The sequence below is a fragment of the Pseudophryne corroboree genome, chromosome 5 (genome assembly GCF_028390025.1).
Source record: "Pseudophryne corroboree isolate aPseCor3 chromosome 5, aPseCor3.hap2, whole genome shotgun sequence".
Classification (NCBI taxonomy): Eukaryota; Metazoa; Chordata; class Amphibia; order Anura; family Myobatrachidae; genus Pseudophryne; species Pseudophryne corroboree.
Genome location: NC_086448.1, coordinates 545600262 through 545622534, shown reverse-complemented (window position 1 = coordinate 545622534; position 22273 = coordinate 545600262). Strand labels below are relative to the sequence as shown.

At 49.3% G+C, this 22273-nt stretch overlaps 1 protein-coding gene across 2 annotated transcripts in view; it reads left to right on the top strand.

Moving 5' to 3' along the window:
- The window catches only part of NUP153 (nucleoporin 153), a 336682-nt gene that overhangs the window by 162164 nt on the left and 152245 nt on the right, over positions 1-22273 (top strand). The window contains exon 8 of one of the 2 annotated variants that reach the window (XM_063923223.1): positions 6195-6245. The exons of the other annotated variant lie outside the window; for it this stretch is intronic. Within the exon in view, the coding sequence (XP_063779293.1) occupies positions 6195-6245 (51 nt within the window). The remainder of the gene's footprint in view (positions 1-6194; positions 6246-22273) is intronic. 2 annotated transcript variants of the gene reach the window in all.

Genomic DNA, 22273 nt, shown 5'->3' with positions numbered 1-22273 from the left:
AAAACAGGTGTCGGTGCATCACTGCACGCGAGTCCTGGGAAAGATGGTGGCATCATACGAGGCCATTCCCTTCGGCAGGTTCCATACGAGGACCTTTCAATGGGATCTACTGGACAAATGGTCCGGATCACATCTTCAGATGCATCGGCTAATCACCCTATCCCCCAGGGCCAGGGTGTCTCTCCTGTGGTGGCTGCAGAGTGCTCACCTTCTCGAGGGTCGCATATTCGGCATTCAGGACTGGGTCCTGGTGACCATGGATGCAAGCCTCCGAGGGTGGGGGGCAGTCACACAGGGAAGAAATTTCCAAGGTCTGTGGTCAAGTCAGGAGACTTGCCTTCACATCAATATCCTGGAACTAAGGGCCATATACAACGCCCTACGTCAAGCGGAGTCCCTACTTCGCGATCAACCGGTTCTGATTCAGCCAGACAACATCACCGCAGTGGCTCATGTAAACCGCCAAGACGGCACAAGGAGCAAGGTGGCGATGGTAGAAGCCACCAGAATACTTTGCTTTGCGGAGAATCACGTAAGCGCACTGTCAGCAGTGTTCATTCCGGGAGTGGACAACTGGAAAGCAGACTTACTCAGCAGGCACGACCTCCACCCGGGAGAGTGGGGACTTCACCAAGAAGTCTTCACGCAGGTTGCAAGTCGGTGGGAACTGCCACAGGTGGACATGATGGTATCCCGCCTCAACAAAAAGCTACAGAGGTATTGCGCCAGGCCAGGAGACCCTCAGGCGATAGCTGTGGACGCACTGGTGACGCAGTGGGTGTTCCAGTCGGTCTATGTATTTCTTCCTCTTCCTCTCATACCCAAGGTGCTGAGAATCATAAGAAAGAGTGCGAACAATACTTATTGTTCTGGATTGGCCAAGAAGGACTTGGTATCCAGATCTGCAAGAAATGCTCACAGAGGACCCGTGGCCTCTGCCTCTAAGACAGGACTAGTTGCAACAGGGGCCCTGTCTGTTCCAAGACTTACCGCGGCTGCGTTTGACGGTATGGCGGTTGAATGCCGGATCCTAGCAGAAAAAGGCATTCCGGATGAGGTCATTCCTACGCTGATAAAGGCTAGGAAGGACGTGACGGCTCAACATTATCACCGTATATTTCGAAAATATGTTGCTTGGTGTGAGGCCAGGAATGCCCCTACGGAGGAATTCCAGCTGGGCCGTTTCCTCCACTTCCTACAGTCGGGGGTGACTTTGGGCCTAAAATTGGGTTCCATTAAGGTCCAGATTTCGGCCCTATCCATTTTCTTTCAAAAAGAACTAGCTTCTCTGCCTGAAGTTCAGACGTTTGTAAATGGTGTGCTGCATATTCAGCCCCCTTTTGTGCCTCCAGTGGCACCTTGGGATCTTAACGTGGTGTTGAGTTTCCTGAAATCACTGGTTTGAACCACTCAAAACGGTGGAATTGAAATATCTCACGTGGAAGATGGTCATGCTACTAGCCTTGGCTTCGGCTAGGCGTGTGTCCGGATTGGCGGCTTTGTCACATAAAAGCACTTATCTGGTTTTCCATGCGGATAGAGCCGAATTGCGGACCCGTCCACAATTTCTGCCGAAAGTGGTTTCATCCTTTCATATAAACCAACCTATTGTGGTGCCTGTGGCTACTACTGACTTGGAGGATTCCGAGTTACTTGATGTAGTCAGGGCTTTGAAGGTTTATGTAGCCAGAACGGCTAGGGTCAGGAAAACAGAATCTTTGTTTATCCTGTATGCTTCCAACAAGTTTGGGGCGCCTGCTTCAAAGCAAACTATTGCTCGCTGGATCTGTAACGCGATTCAGCAGGCTCATTCTGCGGCTGGATTGCCGCTGCCTAAATCAGTTAAGGCCCATTCCACAAGGAAGGTGGGATCCTCTTGGGCGGCTGCCCAAGGGGTCTCGGCATTACAGCTTTGCCGAGCGGTTACTTGGTCAGGTTCAAACACTTTTGCAAAGTTCTACAAGTTTGATACCGTGGCTGAGGAGGACCTTGTGTTTGCTCAATCGGTGCTGCAGAGTCATCCGCACTCTCCCGCCCGTTTGGTAGCTTTGGTATAATACCCATGGTCCTTACGGAGTCCCCAGCATCCACTAGGACGATAGAGAAAATAAGATTTTACTTACCGGTAAATCTATTTCTCGTAGTCCGTAGTGGATGCTGGGCGCCCGTCCCAAGTGTGGACTTCTTCTGCAATGCTTGTATATAGTTATTGCTTAAATAAGGGTTATGTTATAGTTGCATCAGGGTTGATCTGATGCTCTGTTGTTGTTCATACTGTTAACTGGGTAAGTTTATCACAAGTTATACGGTGTGATTGGTGTAACTGGTATGAGTCTTGCCCTGGATTTCCAAAATCCTTTCCTTGTACTGTCATCTCTTCCGGGCACAGTTTCTCTAACTGAGGTCTGGAGGAGGGACATAGAGGGAGGAGCCAGAGCACACCAGAATCTAAATTATTTCTTAAAGTGCCCATGTCTCCTGCGAAGCCCGTCTATTCCCCATGGTCCTTACGGAGTCCCCAGCATCCACTACGGACTACGAGAAATAGATTTACCGGTAAGTAAAATCGTATTTTCATTAGGTTCCATAAGGCTCCATAGGGATAACATGGGCCGTTGTAGGTGGTGGATCAGGTCCGTGCACCAGACAGTTCAGATTTCCCAGGATACCTCTGTCTCTGCCCCCCCTATAACCCCGCCTCCATGGTCAGACAGGTCAGTTTTTTTTTGTTGATGCCAGCAGGAAGCTGGATACACCTCTAAACAGGGGGCTGCTGCTCTTTTCTTTTTACTGTATTTTTACTCTCTATATACTTGAATCTGCAGCACTGCGTCTTCAGTACCCCTGCTGGAGCCGAAACTCCTGCACAGCAAGACTGTTAGACAGGCAATTCCGGTGGGGACCAAGCAGCGCCTAGCACCGCTCAGCCTTTTATCACCCCAGGACTGTGTGGTGGGCATTGGGGAACTGGTAAGGTGGGTCCTGCGTCTTAAACCACAGTCCGCCGCATGTTCTGGAAGATGGTCTACAGGTGCTGGTGGGGACACTGGTGGCAACCAGGGACTCCACTATACCACCAGGGTAATGGCACAGACTTGTGTGTTATGCACTACTTAATGGGGCCAGCAGTACCTGGGACTTAACACCAGCATAGGGGAGGCAGTGCTCAGCCTGTAGCTCCTCCCCCAGCACTGGGTGCCAGTCCACTGCAGGCTACCCGCCTTTGAGCATCTCTTCCTCCCCTACTGAGACCTCAGGCAGCCATTTCCACATGCAGCAAGCCAGGTCTCTGGGAACGCTGGGTCCGGTCTCCCTGCAAACTATCTCCAATGAGACAGGTTTTACTGCACTTGTATTCTACCTGCTTATTAAGACTGAGTAGTTTATTTCAGTGCTCATTGCCATTACAAATTCAGAGTTTCTGCATTGTACTGTATGCGACTTGTGCTAGTTTCTGCTGTCTAATCTTTCTGCTCAGTTGTCGAACATATACCTATCTCTACTTTCTATGTCTACACCCTAAATACAGGCGTTCCAGGGTATTTGTTCGTGTAGCTCACACTGCTGAAGTTGGTCACAAACTGCAATAGTTACACACTGCCTGTTACCATAAGAGTATGTGTATGCCCCAAGCCTCCCCCCCCCCCCCCCCCCCCCTTTTCTTTCTTTCTTTGATTTTTTTATTTTTTGCAGTTATGTCTACAAAGCAAAGGGCCACAATCAATCTGAAACTAATTTCATGCAGCCTGTGCTCTGCGGGGTTATCTACACAAGACTTTGCAAGATGGGTTAGGTGTTACTTGCTATACATCTCCTAGCCAGTCAACACCTCCAGCCACTGGACAATAGCCAACCTGGGCTTCTTTTTCTCAGCTACTGAGTACTTTAGTTGATCGTTAGACATAAACCCCCACCCACCCACATGGGCCCCTCCGATCCCAGTCCCAGCTGTGAATCCACGATGGTGGATACACCTTCCAGTACTGCTCAAAGTCTGGCACAGACCACTGTGGCCTTGCAGCAAATATTACATGCCAAGAAGTCCTTACCCTCTGGGTCCTCTAGAAGGGCTACACCTTCCTCTCAATCTAGTGTGATTTCAGATTCACGTGAATTTTCTGCTGAGGAAGGTGAGGATACTAATCCCTCTGTTACGGAGTCTTGCTCAGCAGAGGAGGAAAGTCACATTGCTGTGGATGTGTTGGCTTTAATAGATGCTGTTAAGCATATCCTTCAGCTGAGGGATGAGGAGCCAGCTCCTCTTGCTAAGAAAATTGATGTTTTTAAGCGTCAAAGTACTTAAATCAGAATTCCCACATTCTGATCGTCTTATGGAGATTAGACACGAATCCTGGAATATACCATGCAAAATGTTTCCATTACCTAAGCACTTAGCATCTCGCTATTCTGTTCTAGCGAAAGACTGTGCTAAGTGGGAGACTTCCCCTCCTTTGGATTATCATGTGACATGTTTAGTCAAAACATCCACCTTAGCTGTCACTCCAGTTTCTTCACTAAGGGAAATTATGGAAAGGAGGATAGAAACGTGTCTCGGGTCCATCTAAGGTAGACATGGATTCCAAGAAAACACTGGTATTTCTTCCTTTCACAGAAGAAATTTTGTTTGGCACCGTATTGGACAAAATTGCCTCCTTAGCTGCCTCCAAGACAGCCGCCTTGTCTCCAACTCCACGTTATAGAACGTCCAATCTTCGTTCCTTTCACCTGCAAGGAAAGGCAAAGGGACATGCGTTTCCTAGACAAACAGCCACCACCAAGGCTACTAGACCTAAGGCCAAACAAGCCGTGGCTGCACGACAGTCCCCAGACAAACCCGCAACCTTTCTCAATCTCCATGCGTAAGGGGCTATTATTCCCCCCCTGTTCAGCCCAACGCGTCTCACCGACCCATCCTAAACCTCAAGTCTCTGAAAAGATTTGCAAAGGTCCCCAGGTTTGAAATGGTAACGGGGGTGGGGGAATTTTATGGTGTCACTGGACATACAGGATGCGTATCTCAATATTCCTGCTGCTCCTTCGCATCAGTGAAACCTACACTATATACAACCAACATTATTCATTCCAGGCACTACCTTTTGGGCTGGCTACAATAGCCAGAATTTTAACCAAAGTTTATGGCATCATACCTGCATCATCAGGGAGTCAGAATACTTCCTTATCTGGAGATCTTACTGCTCCTGGCCACCACACCAGAGGTCTTGCAACAACTTTTTCAAATTACGATGGCTTTTCTACACAGATGGCTTATCCGTGCCATCGCAACAGATGTTACACCAGGGAGCTCTACTGGACTCTGTGTATTGAGATAATATTTCACTGTAGTGTTAAAAAAACAAACAAAAAAAAAAAAACACCCCAACACAACCAGCACTTCTGTTGAGAAATACTACTAGGAAGATCTATTGAGAAGTACCAGAAGAACTAGATGTGGAAGATTGTTCTGGCATCAGAATTGAAAAGGACCCTTATTAAAAAATAAATAAATAAATAATAATAATCTGGTTTTGCAGCTAGTGAATCCCCCTTTTAAATTTTAAAACTGCTGGTCAGTGGTGGCTTTGAAAAGCTGTTCCTTGGTAAATACCCTCCTTACTGTTGTGGGATGCTGCGGTTCTAATTGCGAAGGCACAAGCACAACAAAAAATAAAACCCTAAACACAAATTAAGGGGTATATCCAATTAGCCACGGTAATTTTAAAATGGCTATTTATACCACGGGGGGCCATCTAATTAGCCCCGATAAGCTAGCACGAAATGCGGCTTATCAGTCATTTTGTTTCCATTGCCACAGGCAGACTAAGCCAAATCATCGGAAACAGCCCTGTTTTGATGCGGAAATGGGGCTGTTTTTACCGAAAACACACAGGTTTCACTGAATCTGTGCGTTTTCAGGGGAGATAATGTAATTTTTTTTTTTTTTTTTCTTCTTCATTTTTTACAGGCAACCATATTGGATGCCTGTAAAAAAATAAAAAAAATAAACCCACAATTCCCCCTGGAGAAACATCGGGGGAAAAAGTGTGAAAAACGAACATTTTTCGCACCCACTGTTTCATCTTTAATTGGATATACCCCAAAATGTTGGGAGTTATGGATTTTAAAGCGGTTTTATTTCTACTCCTATTTAGTGCTCATAATTCTTGTCTAAATCAAATTTAACTTTTTCTATATAGGCATCAGAGAAAAGTGTCCTCAACATAGACCATCCATCTAAAAGAAAAAAGGTATGACATTTTGCCAGGGTTTTTTTTTTAAGGGGTGGTCTTCAGTATGCTGACTGACGGGATCCCGGCGCACATTATACCGGCGCCGGAATCCCGACAGCCGGCATATCGACACTTATTCTCCCTCAGGGAGAATAAAATAGCGTGGCACGCGTAGCGCGCCGCCGTGCCCGTAGCGTGGCGAGCGCAGCGAGCCCGCAAGGGGCTCATTTGCGCTCGCCACACTGTCGGTAAGCCGGCGGTCAGGCTCCCGGCGCCGGTATGCTGGTCGCCGGGAGCCCGACCGCTGGCATACCATAGTGAACCCATTTTAAGGTTTGTTAATCAGTTATGTTAATTCAAAGATATACTTTAAGCATACTCACAACTTTGATAAGTTATTGCAATGTTTGGGAAGTTTCCACTATACCACCTACACTGTCATTAAAGAAAGTTTTGAATAACTGGACTTGTGAACTGATGTTACTGGCTCTTGAATAGGGTTTGTGTAGTACCTGAAGTGCTAGGAATCTATAGAGCTGTCAATATTTTTAAAGGATAACTCCCCCTAAAATAAAAACTATTCTAGGTGGGGTTAATGTCAAAAGATCATTCACCTCTGCTCGCTAACCCCTCTTTCCCCTATGGTCCAACATTGTTTTTATAATCTGTGCTTGAGATTATAGAGAACCCCACAACGGCTAGTGAGAGTGGGACCGGCCAGGTGACAGGATAGGGAGGCTACAAGTGAGTGTAGTTTTATTAACCTCTTACCTCCGACCAAAATGATTGTGGGGGTTTTACCCTACATCTAAATAGAGGCATTATGGAATAGATTTTTCTCTTACGTCCTAGAGGATGCTGGGGACTCCAAAAGGACCATGGGGTATAAACGGGATCCGCAGGAGCTTGGGCACACTGAAAAGACTTAAGACTGGGTGAGAACTGGCTCCTCCCTCTATGCCCCTCCTCCAGACCTCAGTTAGACTTTGTGCCCAGGACTGACTGGACACTCACAGGGGAGCTCTCCTGAGTTTCTCTGGAAATGACTTTTTTGTTAGGTTTTTTTATTTTCAGGGAGACCTGCTGGCTACAGGCTCCCTGCAGCGTGGGAGTGAGGGGGGAGAAGCAGACCTACTTCTGTGAGTTTCAAGGCTCGGCTACTGGACACCATTAGCTCCAGAGGGTTCGATCACTTGGTGCGCCTAGCTGCTTGTTCCCGGAGCCACGCCGTCACCCCCTCACAGAAGCCAGAAGTCAGAAGTCGGGTGAGTATGTGAAAAACAGAAGATTTCAGGATGGCAGAAGACTTCGGTGACCAGGTACAGCGTGGCGGAGACGCTGCGCTCCACGCTCCCACACACAATAGGCACTCACAGGGTGCAGGGCGCTGGGGGGGGCGCCCTGGGTAGCAGGTCACTGGGGTCCGGAAAGAGCCGGCAGAAACATTTTCGGTATAATGTGCGCCGGGATCCCGTCAGTCGGCATACTGAAGACCACCCCTTAAAAACCCCCTCGGCACCGTTCTTCGGCCCCCGCCGGCATTTTCAAATTAGGCACGCTGAAGCCCGCCGGGAGGGGGCGGAGCTTAGCGCGCAGCTCATGGCGCCATCTTTCTCTGCTCCACATGGCAAGAAGGAGACGCTGGGCCGGACCTCCATTGCTCCCCGCAAGTAACGGGGAGATTTCTCAGGGGGGGGGGGGGGGGGGGGGGCATTGTTTGGTGCATTAGTAAAAAAAATCTAGCAGCGCTGGCATTATATATCCCTTATAGGGATATATAGGCGCTGGGGTGTGAGCTGGCATACTCCCTCTGGGTCTCTCTCTCTGGGCTTCTCTGTAGGCCTGTCCCCTGGTGAGGCATTTTGTGTGTGTCGCAGTGTCGATCAACCGTGTCGACATGTCGGAGGCTGAATGTGATTCCCCGGAGGAGGTTGTGGGTCTGGATTTGGGTCTGTCGGCGCAGCCGACACATGATTTGCTCACGTTATTAACTACAATCAATACGAATGTAGCTTCGTTGTCTAAGAGGTTAGATAAGTCTGAGTCACAGACGCAGGTGTGGAAAAAGTCCATAGAGGTGGCTTTATCTCAGGTACAGACCCCATCGGGCTCGCAGAAGCGGCCGTTTACTCAGGTGGCAGATACGGATACCGACTCGGACTCTGACGTCGATTTTTCTGAGGCGGCTTTGCATCCGCGTTTAGTTAAGAGTATTCAGTACATGATTGTGGCTATAAGGGATGTTTTACACATTTCTGACGAACCTGCGGTGCAGGAAACAAGGATTTGTTTGTTCAAAGGGGAAAAACCTGAAGTAAAATTTCCCTCCTCTCATGAAATGAATACTCTTTGTGAAAAAGCTTGGGAGTCGCCGGATAAGAAATGGCAGATTCCCAAGAGGATTTACATGGCGTATCCTTTCCCCTCTGATGATAGGGGAAAATGGGAATCGTCTCCAAATGTTGACAAAGCTTTATCTCGTTTGTCTAAGAAGGTGGCGCTTCCGTCTCCGGACACGGCAGCTCTCAAGGATCCGGCGGATCGTAAGCTGGAGACGTCTCTGAAGTCCATTTTTCGCAAATACAGGTGCTTTGCTCAGACCTGCAGTGGCGTCGGTGTGGGTGAGTAGTGCTATTGCTAAATGGGCCGAAAATTTAGCCACTGACATGGATACCCTTGATAAAGATAATGTTCTTCTGACTCTTGGTTATATCAAGGACGCTGCAGATTACCTGAAGGATGCGGCAAGGGCTGTTTGTCTTTTGGGATCAAGAGCCAATGCCATGTCAATATCGGCCAGGAGGGCGTTGTGGATCCATCAATGGAATGCTGATACCGACTCCAAGAGAGCTATGGAAGCTTTACCCTTCAAAGGTAATGTCTTGTTTGGGGACGGCTTGGCAGACCTGGTCTCTACCGCGACAGCGGGTAAGTCCTCTTTTCTTCCCTATGTTCCCACGCAACACAAAAAGGCTCCACATCAGCAGATGCAGTCCTTTCGTCCTAACAAATACAGGCGTGGAAAGGGTTCGTCCTTCCTCGCTTCAAAGGGTAAAGGAAGGGGTAGGAAGTCGCCTGCAGTGTCAGGTGCCCAGGACCAAAAGTCCTCCCCTGCCTCTACCAAGTCCACTGCATGACGTTGGGGCTTCCCTGGGGGAGTCCGGACCGGTGGGGTGCCGTCTCCGAGTCTTCAGTCAGGTCTGGGTTCGTTCAGGCCTCGATCCTTGGGTCCTAGAGATTGTATCTCAGGGTTACAAGCTGGAGTTTCGGGAGGTGCCCCCCCACCGGTTTTTCGTTTCGCCCTTACCAGCGTCTCTTCCGGACAGGGAGCTGGTGTTGGCAGCGATACAAAAATTGTGTCATCAAAGGGTCATTGTTCCAGTTCCCCCGTCACAGCGGGGGGAGGGGTTCTACTCGAGCCTGTTTGTAGTGCTGAAACCGGATGGTTCGGTCAGACCAATTCTGAATCTAAAATCCCTTAATCCATACTTGAAAGTTTTAAAGTTCAAGATGGAATCTCTTCGAGCTGTGATTTCCAGCCTAGAAGGGGGGGATTGTATGGCGTCAGTAGACATAAAGGATGCCTACTTACACGTCCCGATATTTCCTTCGCATCAAGCCTTCCTCAGGTTTGCGATACAGGACTCTCATTACCAATTTCAAACGTTGCCGTTTGGCCTTTCCACGGCCCCGAGAGTGTTCACCAAGGTTATGGCGGAAATTATGGTTCTCCTTCGCAAGCAAGGGGTTTCAATTATCCCGTACTTGGACGATCTACTGATAAAGGCGAGGTCCAGGGAACGGTTGCTAAGGAGTGTGGACTTGGTGCTGTCGGTGCTTCAACAGCACGGTTGGCTGCTAAATTTACCGAAATCTCAGTTGATTCCGACCACTCGGCTGTCCTTTCTGGGCATGGTCCACGAAACGGAATTAGAGTTTTTTTTCTTCCACAAGAAAAGGCTCTAGAACTGCAGTTGTTGGTCAGGGAACTTCTGAAGCCGAAGACCTGTGTCCATCCATCAATGTACACGAGTCCTGGGGAAGATGGTGGCGACATACGAAGCCATTCCGTTCAGCAGGTTTCATGCCCGGGTTTTCCAGTGGGACTTGCTGAACAAATGGTCCGGTTCTCACCTGCACATACACCGGAAGATAAGTCTATCTCCCAGGGCCAGGATTTCCCTCCTGTGGTGGCTACAAGGGCCTCGCCTTCTAGAGGGCCGCCGGTTTGGTATCCTGGATTGGGTACTTCTGACGACAGATGAGTCTCCGGGGCTGGGGTGCAGTCACCCAAGGCAGGAACTTCCAAGGGAGATAGTCGTTCCAGGAAGCGGGTCTCCACATAAACGTTCTAGAGTTAAAAGCCATTTACAACGGCCTGCTACAGGCAAGAAGCCTTCTTCAGGGTCGACCTGTCCTGGTACAGTCAGACAACGTCACAGCGGTGACACACATCAACCGTCAAGGCGGCACAAGGAGCAGAGCGGCAATGGCGGAGGCCACAAGAATCCTTCGCTGGGCGGAACAACACCTGAGCGCCCTGTCAGCAGTCTTCCTTCCGGGAGTGGACAACTGGGAAGCATGATAGACATGATGGCGTCTCGTCTCAACAAGAAGCTTCCGAGGTATTGTTCCAGGTCAAGGGACCCCCAAGCCAGTGCGGTGGACGCCCTGGTGTCTCCGTGGGTATTCAAGTCGGTGTATGTGTTCCCTCCACTTCCTCTTATTCTAAAGGTGCTGGGGATCATTCGGCGAACAAGGGTTCAGGCGATTCTCGTAGTTCCAGATTGGCCAAGAAGGGCCTGGTATCCGGACCTTCAGGAATTTAGTGGAAGATCCTTGGCCGCTTCCTCTAAGAGAGGACCTGTTGTTGCAGGGTCCATGCGTGTTTCCAGACTTACCGCGGCTGCGTTTGACTGCATGGAAGTTGAGCGCCAGATCTTAGCTCGTAAGGGTATTCCTCGAGAGGTTATACCTACTCTCCTCAGGGCTAGGAAGGAAGTTACGGCGAAGCATTATCACCGTATTTGGAAGAAGTATGTTTCCTGGTGTGAGTTTCGGAAGGCTCCGGCGGAAAAATTTAATTTGTGGTGGTTTCTCTACTTTTTGCAGGCTGGTGTGGATGCAGGCCTGAAGTTGGGCTCCATCAAGGTGCAGATTTTGGCATTGTCTATTTTCTTTCAATGGGAACTAGCTGCCCTCCCAGAGGTTCAGACATTCGTAAAAGGAGTTTTGCATATCAATCCTCCGTTCGTGCTTCCTGTGGCTCCATGGGATTTGGACGTGGTCTTACAGTTTCTCATGTCTTCCTGGTTTGAGCCTTTGCGTAAGGTTAAGTTAAAGTTTCTCACGTGGAAGGTTGTCATGTTGTTGGCACTGGCGTCTGTCTGAGTTGGCGGCCTTATCTCATAAAAGTCCGTATTTGGTCTTTCATTCGGATAGGGCAGAATTGAGGACTCGTCAAAATTTTTACCAAAGGTGGTCTCCTCTTTTCACATTAATCAACCTATTGTGGTACCGGTGGCCACGGATGCTGGGACTGTTCCAAGGTCTCTGGATGTAGTAAGGGCGTTGAAGATCTATGTCGCCCGTACGGCGGTGGCTAGCAAAACTGAGGCACTGTTTGTCCTGTATGCTTCCAACAAGATTGGTCATCCTGCTTCAAAACACTATTGCACGCTGGATTTGTAGTACGATTCAGCAGGCTCATTCTTCGGCCAGATTACCGGTACCGAAGTCGGTGAAAGCCCATTCTACCAGGAAGGTGGGCTTGTCTTGGGCGGCTGCCCGGGGTGTCTCGGCTTTACAGCTCTGCCGAGCGGCTACTTGGTCGGGTTCAAACACGTTTGCCAAGTTCTACAAGTTTGATACCCTGGCTGATGAGGACCTTGAGTTTGCTCAGTCGGTGCTGCAGAGTCATCCGCACTCTCCCGCCTGGTCTGGAGCTTTGGTATAAACCCCATGGTTCTTTTGGAGTCCCCAGCATCCTCTAGGACGTAAGAGAAAATAGGATTTTGGTACTTACCGGTAAATCCTTTTCTCCTAGTCCGTAGAGGATGCTGGGCGCCCATCCCAGTGCGGACTGTTCTTGCAGTGTTCTTTGTCGGTTCACTTTGTTTGTATTTATGGTTCAGCTTGTTGCTGTTGGTTTTGCATACTGTTCTCTGGTTTACTGTTACTCTGGTTATACGGTATGGTTATGGTGTGGGCTGGTATGTCTGTAGCCCTTAGTTTTCACAAAAATCCTTTCCTCGAAATGTCCGTCTCTACTGGGCACAGCTCCTATAACTGAGGTCTGGAGGAGGGGCATAGAGGGAGGAGCCAGTTCATTCCCCAGTCTTAAGTATTTTCAGTGTGCCCAAGCTCCTGCGGATCCCGTCTATACCCCATGGTCCTTTTGGAGTCCCCAGCATCCTCTACGGACTAGGAGAAGAGGATTTACCGGGAAGTACCAAAATCCTATTTTTTTGTTATGCAAGTAAATATTCATTATGGGGTATATTCAATTAAAGTCTGATCCATTCCGACATGCATTTGTCTGAATGGGTCACGCAAGGGCTATTGGGATTTGACCTCTTTCAATCCTACTTTAAAAAAAGTAGGATTGAGATTAAGGACCTGAGAGGAGGAGACGAGGAGAGCAGCGGGGAGACGGGGGTGAGCAGCGGCTACAGTTGTGTAGCGCCGTAGGAGGAGGATGGGGTACCGTCGTCAGACCTCACGGTAGCATCTACCCGGCTCCAGCAAGCGGAACCTCGCTTGCTGGAGCCGGGTGGACGCTGCCGTGAGCGGTGGCTGTGTCCCATCCTCCTGCTACACTGTGCTGGAGCCGCTGCTCTCCCCGTCTCCTCTTCAGGTCCCTCATCTCAATCCGACTTTTTTTTTTTTTTTTTTTAAAGTCGGATTGAGATGGTCGGAAAGGGGGCCAAAAACCTGTTTTGTTTCAGACAGAAGCACTCGGATCGGCGGCTGTTCTGGTGATCCACGTGCTTTCCGACAAGTCAGATTTCCCGACTTGTCGGATAATTTAGGAGTGTATTGAGTAGGTCGGAGAAAAAGTCGAAAACTGCCGTCTTTCCGACAGACGGCAGGTTTCGACTGCAATTGAATATACCCCCTTGTGTTAATTTTTCCTGGTACATGGGCCTGTTTTTAGGAAAAGCAACAAATATATTACAAGGTGTCAGAAATAATTCATTATTTCTGAACACAATTTTATTTACTATGCATCCTTTGGTAGCAACTTTTGTCACGTACTGGCTTCTAGTGGGAGGTTTATTTTATTTATTTATTTTAAATCTATTTTCTCTATCATCCCTAAGGGATACTGGGAACACTGATTATGATGGGTATAGATGGGGTCCAAAGGAGCTGGTGCACTTTAAATTTCTTCAACAGGGTGTGCTGGCTCCTCACCTCTATGCCCTCCCTCACAGCTCCGTTTAGAAAAATGTGCCCTCAGGAGAGGATGCACACTCTGGAGCTCCAGAGAGAGTTTTTCTTCAGTTTATTTTTTGTTCATTTTCAGGTAAGCTGTTGGGCAACAGCTTACCTGCACCAAGGGACACTAGGGGGGTACAGACATCTGCTTCCTGGAGGTGCTGAGTCGCATCCCGCTGACAGGACAACGGTCCTGAGGGTTCATGTACCACAGGCATTGCGCTCTCATGCACACACCCGCCGCACCCCCCCAGTACGGAGTCTGAAGGTTGCCACAGTGGTAACAGGGGACCCTGCTTGTGGGGGCCCCAGTTCATTGTGCGGCGTGATCGTGGGACGAGCATACGGATTCCCCTTGGAGTGATCCAATAGCCCCTCCCCCACGCAGACTGGCCAGCGATTGTGGAATGGGGTACCAGTACTTTAATTTTTACACTATTTTGGGACTTTGCCAGTATAAATAATGGTTTATCTCCGGCGCCATTACAGGGGGCGGAGCTTCATCAGAGTGGGACCAACGGCTTCTTGGCGCCATTTCCTGCACTCACAGCGCTGCTGCAGGACTGCCAGCTCCTCCAGGTAATACTCCACGGCCAGACACTGGTACAGGGGTGTAGTTAAGGAGGAGAGCCTGCTGTTGGACCCTTGTATTAGGCTCCTCACGCAGTGTACACTAAATTGCCTTCTAGTAGTTCAATTGTTAGTATCAGGCTGTGTGCTTGTTCCTCATTTCTATTTCTCTCAACACATACCAGGCTGGGCAGGCTTGCTTGTACCCTGTGTCTCTGTGTATGCGTGGGTATGTAAATGTCCTCTGTCAGCATGGTGAAAAAAGTTGTGTGTGCTGTTTGTCACACCAGGTTTTCCACCTCTCCTGCGGTTTCCCTCGTGTGAACTATGCAGTCAGCCCTCACAAACTAGTGGGGCTTCTGGGGGTGAATTGCAAGAGCCTCCTTAGCTCAGTTCAATTAAATCTATGATAGCTGACTTGTCTAATGAGTTAACTAATGCAAAGCAAGAAAGGCAGCAATCTATGGCTGCTCTGAGAGCGGACAGGGCAGATAGCAGACGTGTTTCTCCTCTTTCTAATCCTTTACCCCAAAAAGGGGGGTTACCGGATATCCTCTCTGAATCACAGGAGGAAGTACCGGAGGTAGGTGGGGGGAGAGGAGCAGGAATCAAATGCCGAGTTTGATTCCTGCTGCACAGAGTGTAGACTGGCTTATTGTATTAAGAGATGTTTTAAATATTTCTAGTAATGAATCTGATGTGCAGCAATCTTTTTTTTTTTTTTTTTTTTTTTTTTTCTCTCTGCACAGAAAAAGGTACAGGTCACATTTCCTGACTCAAAGGAACTGGATGACCTTTTCAGAAAGCCATGGGTCTCTCCTGATAGAAAAAATTCCAAGTGTCCAAAAAATGGTTAGCCACCTTCCCGTTTGCCCAGGAAGGGTGTAAGGTATGGGAAAGGTCCCCTGGCGGTGGACACCTCAGTGTCACATTTGTCTAAAAAGCTAGTTCTACCGGTTCCAGTGCTACGGCCTTAAAGGAACCTGCAGTTAGGAAAATAGAATCAACTTTAAAATCTATTTATGTTGTAGCGGGGGCATCCCAAAGGCCTTTTAATGGATGTTGGGTGATGTACGCCATACACACTTGGGCTGGTAACATTCAGGAGGGCCTCGCAGGGGATAAGTCCCTCGCTGACTTAGTACTGCTGGTTCAGCATATTCAGGAGTCTGCCCACTTCCTCGGTGATACCATCAAAGGAATGAGTGTTATTAATGCACGTACCTCTACCATGGCGGTATCTGCACGCAGAGCGGGTGGTGGACACAGGGTCTAAAAAGAGTGTGAAAGCCTTACCCTTCACAGGTGATTGGCTGTTTGGAGGTGAGTTGGATACCTGGATTTCTTAGGCGACCGCTGGAAAGTCCACACTGGACCTACTCTGCAGTACTTTCAGACAGCGCGCTTTAAGGGTAAAGCCAGAGGTTCATCAAGTGCGGCACGAGGATCCAGAGGCAAGTCTCGCAAGCCGGCTACCACAGGATCTTAGGACTCCGCTCTGGCTCCTCAAAACCCTCAGCATGACGGTGCTCCAGGGGGATCTCAGGGTGGGAGTTGTCTATCTGAGATTCTTTAGCCCCATTTGGAACAGCTCCTGCCAGGATGCCTGGGTAAAAGACCTGATCTCCCAGGGCTACAAACTGTAGTTCAACAGTTCGCCGCCGCAAAGGTTTTTAAATCGGGAGGCTATTCAAAAGTTATTCCAGACCCAGGTCATTGTTCCTGTGCCACTTCAGCAATGGGGCAAAGGATACTATTCCAGCCTTTTTGTGCTACCAAAGCCAGATAGTTCAGTGATACCCATTTTGAACCTCAAATCGTTAAACCCATATCTGAGGATTTTCCAGTTCAAAATGGAGTCTCTGAGAGCAGTGATCTTAGGTCTGTAGGAGGGGGGATTTCTTGGTGTCTCTGGACATAAAGGATGCCTACCTCCATGTCCCAATATGGGCACCTCATCAGGTGTACCTCAGGTTTGCTTTGATGGAGGAACACTATGATGGCCTCTCTGCTCAACAACAAGCTTCCGTGCTACTGTTCCAGGACGAGGGACCCTCGAGCGGCCTTACTCCCCCGGATCCTAAAAAGAATCCGAAGAGAGGGGGTACAGGCAATTCTCATTGCCCTCGACTGGCCTCGTATAGTCTGGTACGCGGATATTCTGCCCATGGCAGTAGAAGAACCCTCGGCCCTCCCACTACGGGAGGATCTTCAAGGGCCGTTCATCTACCTGGACATATGGCGGCTTTGTTCAATGGCATGGCGGTTGAGCAGAACATTCTAGCTAAGTAGGGTATTACGGATAAATTCATTACCACCATAGTTCAGGCCAGGAAGCCTTTCACTTCGAACCATTACCACCATATCTGGAAACGATACATCTCCTGGTGTGAAGGCCGAGGGTGTCCAGCTGTGGAATTCAATCTGGGGCGTTTTTTTGTGCTTCCTACAAGTTGGCGTGGATATGGGCCTACGGTTGGGCTCCATAAAGATTCAAATCTTGGCCTTGTCCATCTGAAGAAATTGGCTGCTTTGCCCGAGGTACAGACATTCCTGCACGGTGTCCTGCATATTCAACCTCCCTTTGTGCCGCCCATGGTTCCTTGGGATCTCAACATGGTTCTGAAATTCCTACAGTCCTCTTGGTTTGAGCCTCTGATGTCAGTGGAAGTCGGTGATGCTCTTGGCCTTGGCTTCCGCTAGGCGGGTTTCAGACCTGGGGGCTTTGTCCTGTTGGAGTCCCCTACCTGGTCTTTCATGCGGACAGGGCAGAGCTCAGGACTCGTCATCAGTTTCTGCCGAAGGTGGTCTCTGCGTTCCACTTGAATCAGCCTATTGTGGTTCTGTCGGCTTCAGCCACTGCCTCTCTTCCTAAGTCCTTGGATGTGTTGTGAGCCCTGAGGATTTGTCAAGAAGACTGCGACTGTCCGAAAATTGAAATCCTTGTTTGTCCTCTAACCCTTGCAAGAAAGGTCTTCCTGCTTCCAAGCAATCCATCGCCCGTTGGATTAGGTTTACTATTCAACAGGCCTATGCTTCGGCGGCCTTGCCTGTTCCTAGGTTTGTCAAGGCACACTCTACCAGGTCTGTGAGTTCTTCCTGGGCGGCTGGACGTGATGTCTCTGCTTTGCAACTATGCTGGACCGTTACCTGGTTGGGGACAAACACGTTTGTCAAGTTCTACAGGTTTGATACCCTGGCCTCGGAGGATGTCCAGTTTGGACATACGGTGTTGCAGGCGTCTCCTTATTTTCCCACTCGTTCTGGGAGCTTTGGGACGTCCCCATCGTAATCGGTGTTCCCAGTATCCCTTATGGATGATAGAGAAAAGAGGATTTTAATCACCTACCGGTAAATCCTTTTCTCTATCGTCCTAGTGGATGCTGGGGTTCCTGAAAGGACCATGGGGAATAGCGGCTCCGCAGGAGACAGGGCACAAAAAGTAAAGCTTTCCGATCAGGTGGTGTGCACTGGCTCCTCCCCCTATGACCCTCCTCCAAGCCTCAGTTAGATTTTTGTGCCCGGCCGAGAAGGGTGCAATCTAGGTGGCTCTCCTAAAGAGCTGCTTAGAAAAGTTTAGCTTAGGTTTTTTATTTTACAGTGAGTCCTGCTGGCAACAGGATCACTGCAACGAGGGACTTAGGGGAGAAGAAGTGAACTCACCTGCGTGCAGGATGGATTGGCTTCTTGGCTACTGGACATCAGCTCCAGAGGGACGATCACAGGTACAGCCTGGATGGTCACCGGAGCCTCGCCGCCGGCCCCCTTGCAGATGCTGAAACAAGAAGAGGTCCAGAATCGGCGGCAGAAGACTCCTCAGTCTTCTAAAGGTAGCGCACAGCACTGCAGCTGTGCGCCATTTTCCTCTCAGCACACTTCACACGGCAGTCACTGAGGGTGCAGGGCGCTGGGAGGGGAGCGCCCTGGGAGGCAAATGAAAACCTATTTGGCTAAAAAATACCTCACATATAGCCTCCGGGGGCTATATGGAGATATTTAACCCCTGCCAGAATCCACTAAAGAGCGGGAGACGAGCCCGCCGGAAAAGGGGCGGGGCCTATCTCCTCAGCACACAGCGCCATTTTCCTTACACAGCTCCGCTGGTCAGGACGGCTCCCAGGTCTCTCCCCTGCACTGCACTACAGAAACAGGGTAAAACAAGAGAGGGGGGGCAAAATAGTGGCATAAATTATATTATAAAAGCAGCTATACAGGGAGCACTTATTATAAGGCTATCCCTGTCATATATAGCGCTTTGGTGTGTGCTGGCAAACTCTCCCTCTGTCTCCCCAAAGGGCTAGTGGGGTCCTGTCTTCGTTAAGAGCATTCCCTGTGTGTCTGCTGTGTGTCGGTACGTGTGTGTCGACATGTATGAGGACGATATTGGTGTGGAGGCGGAGCAATTGCCAAATATGGGGATGTCCCCTCCTAGGGGGTCGACACCAGAATGGATGCCTTTATTTATGGAATTACGGGATAGTGTCAACACGCTAAAGCAGTCGTTTGACGACATGAGACGGCCGGACAATCAATTAGTGCCTGTCCAGGCGCCTCAAACACCGTCAGGGGCTGTAAAACGCCCTTTGCCTCAGTCGGTCGACACAGACCCAGACACAGGCACTGATTCCAGTGGCGACGGTGACGAATCAACCGTATTTTCCACTAGGGCCACACGTTATATGATTTTGGCAATGAAGGAGGCGTTACATTTAGCTGATACTACAGGTACCACTAAACAGGGTATTATGTGGGGTGTGAAAAAACTACCTATAGTTTTTCCTGAGTCAGAAGAACTAAATGAGGTGTGTGATGAAGCGTGGGTTGCCCCCGATAAAAAGATGCTAATTTCAAAGAAGTTATTGGCTTTATACCCTTTCCCGCCAGAGGTTAGGGCGCGCTGGGAAACACCTCCTAGGGTGGACAAGGCGCTCACACGCTTATCTAAACAAGTGGCGTTACCCTCTCCTGAGACGGCCGCACTTAAAGATCCAGCAGATAGGAGGATGGAAAATATCCAAAAAAGTATATACACACATACAGGTGTTATACTACGACCAGCTATAGCGACAGCCTGAATGTGCAGTGCTGGAGTAGCTTGGTCAGAGTCCCTGATTGAAAATATTGATACCCTGGATAGGGACAATGTTTTACTGTCTTTAGAGCAAATAAAGGATGCATTTCTTTATATGCGTGATGCACAGAGGGATATCTGCACACTGGCATCACGGGTAAGTGCTATGTCCATTTCGGCCAGAAGAAGTTTATGGACGCGACAGTGGTCAGGCGATGCGGACTCAAAACGGCATATGGAAGTTTTGCCGTATAAAGGGGAGGAGTTATTTGGAGTCGGTCTATCAGATTTGGTGGCCACGGCTACAGCCGGGAAATCCACCTTTTTACCTCAAGTTACTCCCCAACAGAAAAAGACACCGACTTTTCAACCGCAGCCCTTTCGTTCCTTTAAAAACAAGAGAGCAAAGGGATATTCATATCTGCCACGAGGCAGAGGAAGGGGGAAGAGACAGCAACAGGCAGCTCCTTCCCAGGAACAGAAGCCCTCCCCCGCTTCTACAAAAGCCTCAGCATGACGCTGGGGCTTCTCAAGCGGACTCGGGGGCGGTGGGCGGTCGTCTCAAGAATTTCAGCGCGCAGTGGGCTCACTCGCAGGTAGATCCCTGGATCCTGCAGATAATATCTCAGGGATACAGGTTGGAACTAGAGACAGATCCACCTCGCCGTTTCCTGAAGTCTGCTTTACCAACGTCCCCCTCCGAAAGGGAGACGGTCTTGGAAGCCATTCACAAGCTGTACTCTCAGCAGGTGATAGTCAAGGTACCTCTTCTACAACAAGGAAAGGGGTATTATTCCACTCTATTTGTGGTACCGAAGCCGGAAGGCTCGGTAAGACCTATTCTAAATCTGAAGTCCTTGAACCTGTACATAAAGAAGTTCAAGTTCAAGATGGAGTCACTCAGAGCAGTGATAGCGAACCTGGAAGAAGGGGACTTTATGGTATCCTTGGACATCAAGGATGCGTACCTCCACGTTCCAATTTACCCCTCACACCAGGGGTACCTCAGGTTCGTCGTACAAAACTGTCACTATCAGTTTCAGACGCTGCCGTTCGGATTGTCCACGGCACCTCGGGTCTTTACAAAGGTAATGGCCGAGATGATGATTCTTCTTCGAAGAAAAGGCGTATTAATTATCCCATACTTGGACGATCTCCTGATAAGGGCAAGGTCCAGAGAACAGCTAGAGATGGGATTAGCACTGTCTCAAGAAGTGCTAAAACAGCACGGGTGGATTCTGAATATTCCAAAATCCCAGTTAATGCCGACAACTCGTCTGCTGTTCCTAGGGATGATTCTGGACACGGTTCAGAAAAAGGTTTTTCTCCCGGAGGAAAAAGCCAAGGAGTTATCCGAGCTTGTCAGGAACCTCCTAAAACCAGGAAAGGTGTCTGTACATCAATGCACAAGAGTCCTGGGAAAAATGGTGGCTTCTTACGAAGCAATTCCATTCGGCAGATTCCACGCAAGAATTTTCCAGAGGGATCTGTTGGACAAATGGTCAGGGTCGCATCTTCAGATGCACCAGCGGATAACCCTGTCTCCAAGGACAAGGGTATCTCTTCTGTGGTGGTTGCAGAGTGCTCATCTATTGGAGGGCCGCAGATTCGGCATACAGGATTGGATCCTGGTGACCACGGACGCCAGCCTGAGAGGCTGGGGAGCAGTCACACAAGGAAGAAACTTCCAGGGAGTGTGGACGAGCCTGGAAACGTCTCTTCACATAAACATTCTGGAACTAAGAGCAATCTACAATGCTCTAAGCCAGGCAGAACCTCTGCTTCAGGGAAAACCGGTGTTGATCCAGTCGGACAACATCACGGCAGTCGCCCATGTGAACAGACAGGGCGGCACAAGAAGCAGGAGTGCAATGGCAGAAGCTGCAAGGATTCTTCGCTGGGCAGAGAATCATGTAATAGCACTGTCAGCAGTGTTCATCCCGGGAGTGGACAACTGGGAAGCAGACTTCCTCAGCAGACACGACCTTCACCCGGGAGAGTGGGGACTTCATCCAGAAGTCTTCCACATGCTGGTAACCCGTTGGGAAAGACCAATGGTGGACATGATGGCGTCTCGCCTCAACAAAAAACTGGACAGGTATTGCGCCAGGTCAAGAGATCCGCAGGCAATAGCTGTGGACGCGCTGGTAACGCCTTGGGTGTACCAGTCGGTGTATGTGTTTCCTCCTCTGCCTCTCATACCAAAAGTATTGAGAATTATACGGCAAAGAGGCGTAAGAACGATACTAGTGGTTCCGGATTGGCCAAGAAGGACTTGGTACCCGGAACTTCAAGAGATGATCACGGAAGATCCGTGGCCTCTACCTCTAAGGAGGGACTTGCTTCAGCAGGGTCCCTGTCTGTTTCAAGACTTACCGCGGCTGCGTTTGACGGCATGGCGGTTGAACGCCGGATCCTAAAGGAAAAAGGCATGCCGGAAGAAGTCATTCCTACTTTGATTAAAGCAAGGAAGGAAGTAACCGTGCAACATTATCACCGCATTTGGCGAAAATATGTTGCGTGGTGCGAGGATCGGAGTGCTCCGACGGAGGAATTTCAACTGGGTCGATTCCTACATTTCCTGCAATCAGGATTGTCTATGGGTCTCAAATTGGGATCTATTAAGGTTCAAATTTCGGCCCTGTCGATTTTCTTCCAGAAAGAATTGGCTTCAGTCCCTGAAGTCCAGACTTTTGTTAAGGGAGTGCTGCATATACAGCCTCCTGTGGTGCCTCCAGTGGCACCGTGGGATCTCAATGTGGTTTTGGACTTTCTAAAATCTCATTGGTTTGAACCACTAAAAAATGTGGATTTGAAATATCTCACATGGAAAGTGACCATGCTACTAGCCCTGGCTTCGGCCAGGAGAGTGTCAGAACTGGCAGCTTTATCTTACAAAAGCCCATATCTGATTTTCCATTCGGACAGGGCGGAACTGCGGACTCGTCCGCATTTTCTCCCTAAG